Raw genomic sequence first — 13,627 nt, 5'->3', positions numbered from 1 at the left:
TGTGGCTTACCAGTAAGGTTCTGGCTAGCGGTTGACCTTTCTCCTTTGGTTGACCTTTCTCCTTCGGCAGCTAACTAGTATCTCTCTGACTCCACCTTCTTTGCTTCTCTTTCTCTGCTTGGAATTCCTGCCTTGCTCTATTCTGCCCTGCCATGGGCCTGAAGCAGCTTCTTTATTAACCAATGGTAAAAAAAAACATATTCACAGCATACAGAGGGGAATCCCCATCAACTCTCCAGTCAGTTTGTTGAGCTGTGTTAAAGCAGAAGTTAGAGATAACTCAAGCTTCCTTGCATTTTTTTATTGGTGCAGCTCTGTTGCTGGTCCTGGCTTCTCACATCGTCAGGTACCAGATTATCTACTGTGGTGGTTTGAATGAGAATGTCCCAAAGTTTTGGGTGTTTGGATGTTTTGTCCCCAGTTGGTGTCACCATTTGGGAGAGATTTAGAGGGTGTGGCCTGGCTGGAAGAAGTGTGTCATATTCCTGAGGTTTCAAAGCCATGTGCTATTTATTCCCAGTTCACTAACAGCCCCAGGCCTCTGACACAGAAAACCATAACAAATAGCTCTGCTCAACCAGGAGCCGCCTGGGGACTCTAGCCCTTGGCTGCAAAAGCAACGGCTCTGTGCCATGCTTGGTTGGTAGGTCTCCATGAAGCACTGCCCGAGGCCCTGCGCCCTAACCCCTGCCCGCATGCGCCGTGCCATGCCGCTGGCTGGTGGTGGAGGACTCAACTAGGAGCCACCCGGATTCTAGCTACGGGCTGGGACTCAGCGACAGTGGATCCAAGCCATGCCATATGGCTGGTAGGAACACTAGGACACCATTATGGTGAGCAAATACAGTGTGGGGAAGTGAAAGAATAAGGTGGAGAGGCCCATGGGCTGGAGAGAGCCAGATCTGAGGAGGGGAGGATGGTGAGAAACAGGCCAATGTAAAAGGCCTTGTTGCCATCTGAGTCCGAGGCCTTGAAGCAGCTGGATTGATGTCTAGCTCCTGTTGACGCTGAGGGCCATGCAGAGGCCTGTGGTCTGGACCACAACTTGGGGTTAGATTGGTGTTGGGGTGCAACTGCTGTTTGGGGCTATGGTTCTGCCACAGCCAGGATCAGTATTGATGTCTGTGGCCCACGTTGCCACCAATGGCCACACTGATGCCTGGGGTCTGTGAATGTCTGAGGGCCTTGCTGCTGCCAGGGCCATGCTGATCTGAGTGGTATCATCTAGGCCAGGGCTGCTGCTTGGGCCATGTCTGGGTCCATGGCTCTACAGCAGCCAGGGTCTGAGTTGATGTCCATGGCCCATGGTACAACCAAAGGCCACACAGATGCATAGGATCTGGTCAGCCAGGAGACTGCTGGTGTCCCAGGGCCATGGTGATGCCTGTGCCAGGGCTGCTGCCCGAGGGTCATGTCTGGGTTCGTGGTCCTGCTGCAGCCTGGGTCTGTTGATGTCCATGGCTTGTGCTACCACAGGGGTCGTAGGAGCCAAGCATGTTGAAATCTGAGGATAGTGCTGAGCTGTCCCTGGAATAGCTAACTGTTGCTCACTGGAGACTGTAGCAGGAGAGCTGGCCCCTCTCCTCACCATGTGCCTGCATCTCTCCTGGGCAACACACTAGAGCTGACCCTGTTGTCAGTACATGGGTGAACCAGCTCTGAGGGTGTGAGAACAGCAGAGCTGACCCTGCCACTCACTGGTCTGCCATGTGGTGGCCTGGGTGAAGAAAAGGTGCCCTCCCCCTCCACCCCTTGCTACCTGTGTTTGCAAAGAGCGAGGGAGATGGTCTCCCTCCCTGATCACGCAAGTTGGAGAAGGAGCCTTTTCCCTCACTTTTCCCTCATCTCCTGAAGCACACAAGTGGGCCCTGCAGCCATGGGAGAGCCAGCCCTGCACACCACCTGGACAGTACACTAGGGCTGACGTGGCGGTGGTGTAGGTGAGCCAGCCCTGAGAGTATGAAGACTGGAGAAATGACCCCTCCCCCACTAGTCAGTCCTGTGGTGGTGCGAGCGCCTGCACTACGGGACGGGACAGTACGCGAGCTGGTACGCGAGCTGGGAACTAAGCTGGAGACTTAAAACACACACACACACACACACACACACACACACACACAGGCAGAGACACAGGGACACGGATCATTCTTGATACAAGAATGCCAAGTTTGGGGCTGGAGAGATGGCTCAGAGGTTAAGAGCATTGCCTGCTCTTCCAAAGGTCCTGAGTTCAATTCCCAGCAACCACATGGTGGCTCACAACCATCTGTAATGGGGTCTGATGCCCTCTTCTGGCCTGCAGGCATACACACAGACAGAATACTGTATACATAATAAATTTAAAAAAAATGCCAAGTTTGTTGTGCTCCACATAGAAGCTTATATAGAGATCCTTAACTGATAGCCACGCCCCAGCTCTGGGCCTCACCAGAACCCGCTCCCTCCGCCACCTCGCCATCAGGGTCTTGCGCTCTATGAGCAGCTGCAGGCACAGGTAAACACGTTGTTTTGTCTGTTCACTCCAGCAGGCAAAGGGTCTGAGGCAGGCAAAGAAAGTCAAAGGGCCAGGGGTCTGCAGCCTGCAACGGTGGTGGTATAGGTGAGGAAAAGCTGCCTGAGGTCACGCGAGAGTGGGAGAACTAGCCTGGCACCTCACTGCTGTGGCACACAGGAGAGCAGACCCTTCACCCTGCCAAGGCAACACACTAGAGCTAACCTTGTTTGGGATGCAGGTGAGCCAACCCTAAGGGCTTGAGAGCAGGAGAGTTGGCCTCACTGCCCCATGCTCCTCTCCCCCAGTACAGCAATCGGGAGAGAGGGCCCTGCACCTTTGCCTGGGCCAGACAGTGGAGCTGGCTCTGGTGGTGTCTGTGGGGGAGCCAGACCCATGGAGCTGAGAGACAGAGAACTGGCCCTGCTCCTTGTTGCAAGCTGGGTGGACTGGAGAGCTCCCCCTGCTGGTGACAATGGAGGAGAGCTGGTGGGCTGGCCAGCCCAGCTACCACCCAGGCCCAGAGCCAGGGCCACCGCGTACATCCACCATATCTGTGAACTGTTGGAACAGGTGAAGGGGACAAACTTATGGATCCAAAACGGCAGAATCCCCAGGACACAGGACAAACAACAGGATATCCGAGGGGAGAGAGCCCGTTATCAATAACCTTGAGCCAGACCCAGTGGCTCATGGCAAGAACACTTGAAGATGGAAGGACCTTGGGTGAAGTGGGTGACTCAACAGGCCACACTACAGCTTCCACAACAAGATTCTTCTTTTTGTTGTTGCTTATTTTGTTTTGTTGGTTTTGCTTTGTTTGGTTGGTTGGTTTTGGGGGGAGGGGGATGGGGATGGGGTGAGGTCGGGAAAGAAATCTGCAAAGAATCAATAAAAGTAAACAATGACAAAGTTTACTAAGACCAAAAAAAATAAAAAATAAAAAAATTAAAAAAAAATGAACTCTCAACATCTAGTTCCACCTGCCATGATTACCTGCTCGCAACCTCTGAGCCGTGACAGATTCTTGGCCCCTCTGGAAACACAAGCTAAATAAACCTTTCTTTCTGTAAGTTGCCTTGGTCGTGATGTTTTGTCGTAGTAGACAAGTGACAAATGCAGCTACTCTGGCCTTGGAGCGTAGAAGACCCTACCCATGATTCTCAGGGAAGAGGGATGGGTGGGCAAGCCTGGGGGCTGCCCCGCCTCAGCTCTCCCTACAGTTTCTAACTTTGAGCCACTGAGACTGGAGACACAGGGACTTCTGGAGCATCCAGGATGGTGAGCCCACAAAAATGTCAAATAAAAAGATGGCAAAGTGCTTAGGGAGGAAATTAGATGTTTAATCTCTTTATTATATTTGCTTATTGTGGTTATTGCTGTTTCATAGTATCCTTTGTATGAGGGGTTTTGCTCTAGCTCTGTTCAACACTTTTTCCATATCTTCTTTTACAAAATAGTTCAAACGTCCTCACGATTTTTTTATACCGAATTGTTAAAAAAATACATTGTCTTTTTTCTTTTCTTTTCTTTTAAGACAGGGTTTCTTTGTGTAGGCTTGGCTGTCCTAGAACTAGCTCTGTAGATGACGTCAGTCTTGAACTCAAAGAGACCCAACTGCCTCTGCCTCCCAAGTGCTGGGATTAAAGGTGTGCGCCACTATTGGCCAGCATTCGTTCATCTTTAAAAATATACTAGAGCTGTATTTGAATGAGAATACTAGGGTATTCATTTGTGTATGCTGATTGACAAACTTACCTCAGTGTCTGCATAGGATAGACTCATCCTTAAGTGTAGGCTAAGAACAACTGGGGCCGTTTAATTACTTAGGACAATACTCATTCACATGTTTGACTCTTGTAGCTTTAAAGCAGGATCTAGGGAAGATCTTTCAAATGCCTACTCCAATTCTCTTGGGCATATATTTGGTGAAACTAGGGCTATATGTTAGCATGTTGAAAACATGCTTGAATAACTTAGTCACTCCCAAGTATATAGCGTGTTTCATATTCGGGTCCAGCTAGGATCGCTTGCTATTTCTGCAAATGATGTTTTGGTGCTGCAACCTGTTCTGGAGACAGAGATGGATTCAAACAATTTTTTATTACAATAGAAATAAGCACTGTTTGTGGGTTCAATTTTGCTTCCTCTCCAAACTCTTGTAACCCCAGCATTTGGAGAGAGAGGCAGAAGGGTCCTGAGTTTGAGACCAGTATGGGCTGCACAGAAAGACCACGTCTAGGCTTTGGGGAATGTAGAACTTGTGGTTGTTTTAGGCATTAGATCATAATTTCTGCATGCAGATGTTTGATTGGAAAAAAGAAGCTGGGATAATTGCAGGTCTGGAGCCTCAGCAGGTGGTCAGAGGCTGGTCTGTTGTTTCATTTGGCTGCTAGAGATTAATCCAAGGCCTCAAATGTGTCTGATTTTGATGTTGGGGATAAACCCAAGACCTTGCGCATGGGTAAGTCACTACCACTGAGTTACTTCCTCAGCCCTGGCCGGGTTTTTGAAGGCCACCAGGTCAGTGTCACAGAACTGCCTGTGTGGCCTCCAGCGCTGTCTCCAGAGACACACAGACAGCACGAGGGTGCTAACCAGTAACAGGGCCGCTGGAGGTGGAGTACACAGTGCCCAGAAGATGACCACAGAGCTGGGCTTGGTTGTGAAGGTGGTAGCACATGACCTCTTCCAGCTGAAGTCTGTGGCTGGCTCAGGCAGCCCTGTTGGCTGCCTGTACGCAAAATGGTAGGTCGGTGCTTGGTGATAGCTTGTACAAAGGGGTGTTGTCCTGGCTGTAGCGTAGATGTCTGCTACTGACTGGTTCCCAGATCCTCCTTCTGCCAAGTAGCTGATCTGGTACCAGTGCACCACTGAGTTGGGGGCACACCAGTGGACGAGCATCGATGTGTCAGTCATCTCTGAAACCCCCTGCAGCTTGGGAGGGTCTGGGATGCTGTCTTCCCCGCTGAGGCCAGGGCAGCGGCATCTGAAGTGCCTCTGCAACTCTGCACATGGGGTCTGCAGATGCTTGCAGGGGTGGTAATCGCAAGATACATCCTGGTGAGGGGCTGCCACCTGATGCTGAGTCCCCTCCTCTTCCTCACTGTCGTCATCTAACAGCAAGACTGGAATCTCGTCCTGTGGAGGACGTGTGCGGAGAACCCTGGTGGTGGCTTGTGTCCTCTGGTTGGTCTGAGAGACGCTCCTGGGGTTTGGTGAAGTAGGCCAGGGTCCGAGGTGTTTGCCGGGCAGTGTGGTGGAGGCAGGTGAGATACTGGGCTCAGGGATACGTGTGGCTATCTGTTCTGCCCCGGTGCTGGCAGCACCAGGCAGAGCCCTGGAGGGGCTGTGAACAGCATCAGCAGTGGCCTGGGTAGCTTCCTCTGAAGTATCGCTATGCATCCGTGACCCTTGTGTAAGAGAAGCCACAGTGTGGGAAGAGACCTTAGTGATATTTTGTTGGCTTCCTCCAGGCTGAGCAGACAGGGCCGTGCTCTGTCCAGTGGAAGGCCCCTGTGTCCGTGGTGTAGAAACTGGATGATCAAAGTGGGGCGGGTTCAAAGCCAGGAGGGTGGTGCTTTGGTCTGACCTGCACACCGTAGACAGCTGGGAGAGGGAGAGAGGGCCAGAGAAGGGGCCCTCGGATCCTGGAGCCGGCTTACACATGGTATCTAGTGCCCTGGAGGGAAAATTAATCATTAGGAGATACTTGGTTTCGGGGTCTTAACCCCTCAATGTGGGGATCTCCTTTGCCGACACGTATCTACCAGGCATCACCTAGTAACATTTTATTGACCCAGGAAACCTTTGAAGGAAGTTTCTGTCACCCCTTCTTCTGGGCAGAGAAGGAAACTGGAGGGAGGTGCTAACTGCCCAAGACACCATAGCTAGCCAATGGCAGAGCATAAATCTGGGAAGCACTGTGCAGTAGGAACTGTCATCCCCACAGAGTGTGACAGTCATACCTATAGTAAGAAGTGGAATAAGCCAGACTCAGCATGTGCTCACAACATCATTTTTACCGACATAGGGCAACCCTGATTGTCAAGGGATTTGGTGCATCTTAGAAAAAAAAGCTTTTCTAAGCCAAGAGATACCATTAGAATTTCCTGCCCTTGAGAAAGCTCTGTAAGCATACTGGGCTTAGGCTGAATGGCCAAAGCAGAAAGCTAGGCCATCTTGGGGAGGAGGGGTCAAGGGACCTAGCGGGTAAGAGCCCAGATGTAGATGAAGACTGATACCGCCTCCTTCAATAGCCACATGAATTTATCAAGTACCTCACTTGCTTTGGGCTCCATTCCTTTGTCTGTAAAAGGGAGAAATGGTACAGCTGGTTTTCCTTTCCCTACAGGGCATGCAGACTACATTTCCCAGCCTCCTTTGCAGTTAGCTGTGCCCTGTCCACTAACTGTTGGCCAATGAATATGAGTGGAACTGGGAGCACCATCTGGCGACTTCATCCATTTAAAAACTCCCAAGTCATTTTTTTCCATGTTCTTTGCTTTTTTTGGCTGGCCGGAATAGGAGTAGAGCCCTCATCTCCCCTGTCTGACTACACTGGGGTGAATGCCCATGTGGTTGTATGGGTAAGACATGAGCTGGGACAACTCCAGCTCTGGAAGGCTGAGCTCACCTCACAACCATCGGTTTGGTAAATGTGTTACCTGTATAAGGCTGTCTTGTTTGCATCCTCGAGAAGCCAAGCCAGTTCACAGCTGCAAGTGAGAGGGTTGCCAAAGAGGCCAACAGATAAGATCTGGGAGGAATTCACAATCCAAGGACCAAAGGAACTCAAGTTGCAGCTGAAATGACACACACACACACACACACACACACACACCACACACACACCACCCAGTTAAGTCCATGCTTTAGGTTCAATTTGAACAATTAGGTTCACAATGTTCCCACAAGAGCTGGAGAGATGACCAGGGGTTAAGAGCACTGGCTGCTCTTCTACGGGATCTGGGTTTCAGTTCTCAGCACCCCACATGGTGGCATCACAACAAGCTATAACTCACATCTGGCTTCCATGGGCACTGTACACACGGTACACAGACATATACAGGCAAAGCAAGCATACATGTAAAATAAAATAATTAAATGTGTATCCATGGATGTGCCTGTGGATGTCAGAGATTGTCAGAATGTCATCCTCAATTGCTGTCCACCTTATTTTTTGAGGCACAGTCTCTGCACTGAACCTGAAGCTTGCTATTTGGCTGAGGCTGGCCAGCACATTGTGGGGGACACCTGTCTCTGCATCCCGGTCTGCTGCTGTTACAGATGTGCACCGCCATGTCTGGAGCACTAGAGATTGGAACTCGGGTCTTTATGCTCGCATAGCAAGCACCTTTCTCCCTAAGCCACCTCTCTATCCCCATTCTATTCTATAGACCCCTTCACCAATTCTATAGACACCTCCTATACTCCAGAAATGAATTTAAGAGCTCCCATTTGCTTTTCCCATGTGAAAATCCCCAAGGGAGGACCATTGTTATATTTATGTATTGCTTTATCATTTCCAGTGTTTTCATTCTTTTTAGTTGAATTGTGTATTTTTATCAAGCTCAAAGATGTCATAGCCACAAAATGTTTTCCCTCCACACCAAGTGTGCATAGTGTCTGGTTATTTAATGAAGGACAAGTGTTCACTCTTAAGGAAAAGCATTCCATCTTTGGCACCTGCACTGGGCAAAAGAGAACTAAACGGACACACTCTTAGGCTACCCTGGAATTGCTAGCCACAGCACCACCTTTTCCATGAATTGGCAAAGCCCTTGTAGCACCCTCTAAAACACCATCTTCATGCAGGTCTTCGTTCTTCCTGGAAAGTGCCAGCCAGGTGGGTCAGGGAACACAGACCCTCATGTAGAACTAAGGTGCAATGCTGCTACTTTTAATCTTTGTACCAATGGCCAATGATACAGAACAGACTGTTAAATAACTAGATATTGCCAACAGGGCTGTTTTAGGCTTAGGGTCAACAGAAACCATAAAAGCACCGAGACAGGAGCTGGCTGAGGTGCTCAGATCCCAAGAGACTTGTTCTACACCCTGTTCAAGACAAGGGATGACAAGGGGGTTACTGGCTCACTGTCCATCTGTAAACTTGGTCAAAGAGGGGAGAAGAGACTGGACACCACTGTGGAAGCTCCTCTAACCCTATCTCTACCAAAAGGGAGAAAAGAGGATGCTTCTAGGACAAATGACAAGTCCCAGATGTGGGCCCCACTGCCTAGAGGTGGCCTGGGGTCATCTTAAGTGTTCTGCTACTCTGAGAAGTCAAGCCATTGGCTGCTACTAGAAGAAGAGGGCCAAGCCCAGATCCTACGGCATGGTAAACCTTCCTACTCTGCCTCCTTCTCTCCCAGCCCCACTCATACCCTGGGATGGACTGAAATGGCATCGCTGGGGCAACGGAGGGTCTTCCAGTGGAGAGAAGACCCAACATCCTCGTGTCCTCACTGCTGGTTATTATGCTGGGGAAACGCCTGCTTAAAATACCACGGGAAGGAAAATGGGGGAGAACAGAAGCCCAGAGGGGATTTGGAAAAGCGCGGGTGACAGAAACAGTAAAGACTGGTATGTCATATAAAATTCAATGCAGTATAAGGGGCAAAATCAGTCCTACGACTGAGTTGGGCTTAGAATCACTTACTTCTGCAACAGAAGGACTTGTAGACAAGGTGTGTCTTGAAAGATCTCTGTGTTGACAGAAGTAAGCGCTGGGGATTCTTGACAATCCAGGTGTTGCAGGTTGGGAGTCTTCTTGAAAATGTCTCCCTCTAGTGTCTTCAGCCTGGGCCATCTTTCTCAGGTAGAGGGACTTGAGCTGTGGCAGGTCTCTGAATCCACCCAGACTCAAACTGAAATCAAGGGAATTATCCTTACGCAAGGCGCCAAAACCCCAGGGGACAAAAACATGAGTGACAGGAGAAGGCCACAGGTATAACTAACACTGGAAAGGCCCTTTCTCAGCTAGGCCTAATCCTTTCTTACAAGTCAGCCAAAAACATAGAGAAGCATGGCTGACACAAGCTGTAAGCAGGTACCTGGGACATCATCTCCAAGCCTGGTGCTGTCACAGCCTCAGGTTAAACTCCACACACAAACAGCTAGACTTAGCTCTCATGCCTCCTAAGAGTGGAGAGCCCTTCGAGGAACATAAGAAAGGAGAGGAGCACATGGCTGGAGGAGACCCCCAGGAACTCAATTTTGTTGTCTCCCAATATATGTAGAATAGTCCCTTTTTTGAATTTTCTTGTTTCTCTAGCCCCTTGCCACCCTTCCTCACACCACTGTGGGTGAACAAGGGGTTATAGACACGTAAAGTGTTTGGGTCTTTTGTTGTTGTGTTGTTTCAAGACAGGGTTTCTCTGTAGCTTTGATGCCTGTCCGGGAACTAGCTCTTGTATAGGACCAGGCTGGCCGTCGAACTCACCGAGGTCTGCCTGCCTCTGCCTCCTGAGGGCTGGGATTAAAGGTGTGCGCCACCACCGCCCAGCACAGTAAGTGTTTTCAAAGAACAATCAAAGAAAGCATGCCTGTGACTCTAAGGCACCTCCCTCCTTACACCCCCCGTTGGAAGCCAATCCCACAACACACACCTTAGAAACAATTGAGGGGAAAAAAAATCAGTGGATTTCTCTTTGGCACGCTTGGGGCAAAGCTCATATATATGTTCATGAGCTCCAATGCCACCTCACCATCCCACAGCTTCCATCCAGCTGGATGGAAATAGTGGCTATGGCGTCGAGATCTGCTGGTCGGAATGCTGGGTTTGGATTTAGGGACATTAGCCGCTAGACCCTGTGAGACCTTTGGCCAAGTCATTCCGCCATTCTGTGCCTTAGTTTCTTCATATGTAACCAGGAGATTTTCAACAGTTCTGAGACTGTGTGGCACTTCGGGGTCACACGGTTGGTTTCTGGGGCCACCTCTGGAGGAATGCAGCCCTGACTTCCAGCTGTCCCCATTCCCCTAGAGGCGCCTACGTAGTCTTCACAACGCACTCACCTCGCTCGAGGCGCGTGCCGCTCAGGTCCAAGACCTCCAGCGCCGCCAGGGGCCCCGCAGTCCTCCCGGGCGAAATGCCTGGTGGGCAATGTGCCCCAGCTCGCTGCAGGAGAGGTTGAGCAGCCGCAGCTCCGGGAAGCATGCGAAGGTCCGTGACCTGTAAACGCCCCGCAGTGGGTTCCCCGGCCAGCATCAGCGGAGCGCAGGTTGCTCACCGGGAGCCCGGCGCAGGGGGGCAGCGCGGCCAGTAGGTTGTGGCTGAGGTCGAGCTCGACTGAGCCCGGCCGGCATGCCGTGGCCCCAGTGCAGCGTGGAAAATGCGGGTTATGGTTCAGGGTGAGCACGCGCAGCTCGGGCAGGCGACTGAACTCAGGCCCGCCGAAGGCTCGCAGCAGGTTGTGACTGCCGTCGAGGCTGCGCAGCGTGTGTGGCAGGCAGCCGGGCAAGCGCTCCAAGCTCCGGTTTGCCAGGGTCAGGCTCGTGGCTCCCGCGGAGGGGAGCCCCTGGCAGGGCGAGTCAGTGGTGTGGCTGTTTGTGGTTGTCCCAGGGTCCACAGATGAGTGAGTCGGAAGAGGGGGATCGTTTCTACTGGGAAAGTCCCCGCCAGGCTCTGGCTCCGCACCATCAGCAGCAGCAACAGCGTTCCACTGCAGTCGAGTCTCTAGGGAAAGACCGCCCATGACTTCAGAGAAAGCCCCCGCACCGAACGGAAGGCCTAAGTGTGTCCCTGGATGTTCCTGTAGAGTGGTGTGTGTGTGTGGTGGGTGTTGTTCTTGTGTGTGTGTGAGAGAGAGAGAGAGAGAGAGGAGAGAGAGAGGAGAGAGAGATGAGAGAGAGAGAGAGAGAGAGAGAGACCCTCCCCTCCCCCTCTTCACCCCAACACTGTACTTGTCAGGGAAGCAGGTGGAACCAGCTTTTCCCTCCATCTCTGGTGCAGGACCCATGCACACTTGCTTGCCCTGCAAGGCCTTTCCAATGCCTGCCCTGACTTTTCCAGGATCCCCCATGCTTCCTTGTCCCTCTTCTATGAATTTTTTTAGCTCTTCGAATGAATTTTTTAGAGAAGGCTGTTTGCTCTCTTTTCCTCTGTAAAACCCCAGGTTAAGCAGATGCACCCTAATTGTGAATGCCCCTGGGTTAAACTTCAGCCGAGATTAAATGGGAGTCAAGACAGATTTAGTCATATCTAGACTGGGCCAATTTTTCTCATTAGAAGTGCCCAGCTACTTCCTACTTTGCCCAAAGTGAGTTCTGGGGTTCCTCTCTTGGGAGGGAGCTCAGGGCTGCCTGCAGAAGAAGACAGGAGTCCTAGACAGTTACAAGGCTTGGACCCTTGAATCAAATGTTTCCTGGTCCTGCTACCTGTGCTTTCCATGGCCACCGTAGCCCGAAGCAGCTCTGGTGGCTATGGGCTGACTTGGGAATGGCAAAGTGGCTTTTAAGCTGGCCCTGGGCAAAAAGTCACTGCCTGATAGCCCATGTTACTGCAGATTCCTGCCATGGCTTCCCGCTGAACACCCATCTCTGAGTCACTATCAAGGCTCCAAGGGAAAGAGGCCTTCCTGTTGGTAGGAATTTGAAGTGATGAGAAAATTGCTGAGACGTGAGGCCAGCAGCGGATGCCTGCAGTATGTCTTACTTACCCGGAAGCTGTCCCTGTGGTATGGGGTACCCCTTCACGATCCTCAACTTTTGAATTTTGCAGGAACCAGTGCCTTCTGACTGTGACTCTGAATGTCAGAGGGAAAACGTCTGGTTCCCTGCTGCTCCTCCTCCAGCTCCATCCAGGAGGAGCCTGAGATATTCCAGCCCCAAAGCCCCTCCTTCTCCACCAAGACTTTTCTTGTTTTTAGCCCACTTCTTCCCACCTCAGGCTTTTCCCTCCACAGACCAGCCCCCCCCCCCACCTACAGTCCTCCCATCCTCCATCCTTCCCGCCCCTGTCTTACTTACTTCACTCTTTCCAAGCTTGAGAAAAGGAGCCAGCAGCAAGGGCTGGTGCCCAGCGAGGCAGCACTGTCTCCTCCCAGGAATCTTATAATCTCTTCCAGGTGATTCCTACCACCCTTCAACCCCCACCCCCAGGATGGTTGGAGACTGAATGGTGAGCTGGGAGAGAAAGAAGCTGTCTTTCCTCAGCCAGCGGTAGTTTCCCAGAGTGGCTTGCAGAGACTCACAGAGAAGTGACCACAGCCCTGCAGAGGAATCTTCAAGCTGTACCTAGCTCAAGCCGTGTGCAAAAAGCCAGCAAGCCCAGTGATTGCTCTGAGACCCAGTTCACTGACAACCGTGTTTGATCCTGAGACTGTTGACGATAAATACAGAGCCCCCGAAATGCAGAAAGGACATTCCTGCCCATGCTGAATCCACACTTGTCAAAACCTGCAGGTGCCCTCAGAGGACAAGGTGACACAGCTTGTTTGGGGGGCACCTGTTTGGAGCAGACAGTGCTGTCTCCCCATCGAGCTCCTGCACCCCTTCCCTGATCTCTCAGGGCCTATCAGGAAGTGGGTGAGAGCAGGCTGGGCTGTTAGCCCCAATTCTCTGTCTGCAGACCCTGGGACCAGAGCTTCCTGTTTTTTTCTCCTGTCACTGCTTATCTGGGCAGCTCTGAGCAGTCCCAAGGCACCTCACAAACTGGTCCGATGGATTGCTAGTCCCTGCGGTTTCCTTTGAAGGTCGTCTTCAAGCAATGCCTCAAAGAGGTGTGTTGTAGTATAGGGCCAGCTGAGGCCTTGCTGATTTGAAGCATTCCTCCTCTGCCTAAGGCAGGTCCTGGGAGGTCTGCTTCTGGGGAACTGTCCAAGAGTCTGGGTCCTGGCCCTGGTGATGGGAGAATTACACGGTGGGAGGGAGAAGTGGAAGCAGAGGGAAAGATGGGAAAGAGAAGTGAGAGGAGGTTGGACTCCTGGGACCCAGCCCTGAAATCCTTAACCTTTAACTTGAACAGAGTTGCATACCCAAGAATCAAAGCCTCAAAAATCTAACATGCTTCTGTCCACCCTGGTCAGCCATGAGCTCCTTGAAGACAGCAGGGGAGTTATGAATTCAGTTGGAGACACCAGATAAGAAGGAGGAGAACCCACTTAAACGTAAGTTCAAGCAGACCACAAG

At 51.3% G+C, this 13,627-nt stretch overlaps 1 protein-coding gene across 1 annotated transcript; it reads right to left on the bottom strand.

Moving 5' to 3' along the window:
• Window positions 1-4,105: 4,105 nt before the first annotated feature.
• Lrrn4 (leucine rich repeat neuronal 4) lies at window positions 4,106-11,193 on the bottom strand. Its single transcript, XM_038331365.1, is given in 9 exon segments — window positions 4,106-5,207; window positions 5,209-5,279; window positions 5,282-6,173; window positions 7,159-7,296; window positions 9,156-9,301; window positions 9,303-9,357; window positions 10,510-10,583; window positions 10,586-10,705; window positions 10,708-11,193. Coding segments are annotated over 9 exon segments (2,226 nt in total). The 3' UTR covers window positions 4,106-4,963.
• Between the last annotated feature and the right edge of the window lie 2,434 nt (window positions 11,194-13,627).

This window comes from Arvicola amphibius, chromosome 5, assembly GCF_903992535.2.
Source record: "Arvicola amphibius chromosome 5, mArvAmp1.2, whole genome shotgun sequence".
Classification (NCBI taxonomy): domain Eukaryota; kingdom Metazoa; phylum Chordata; class Mammalia; order Rodentia; family Cricetidae; genus Arvicola; species Arvicola amphibius.
Note: the sequence above shows the minus strand (reverse complement) of the source record. Positions and strands in the feature narration are given on the sequence as shown.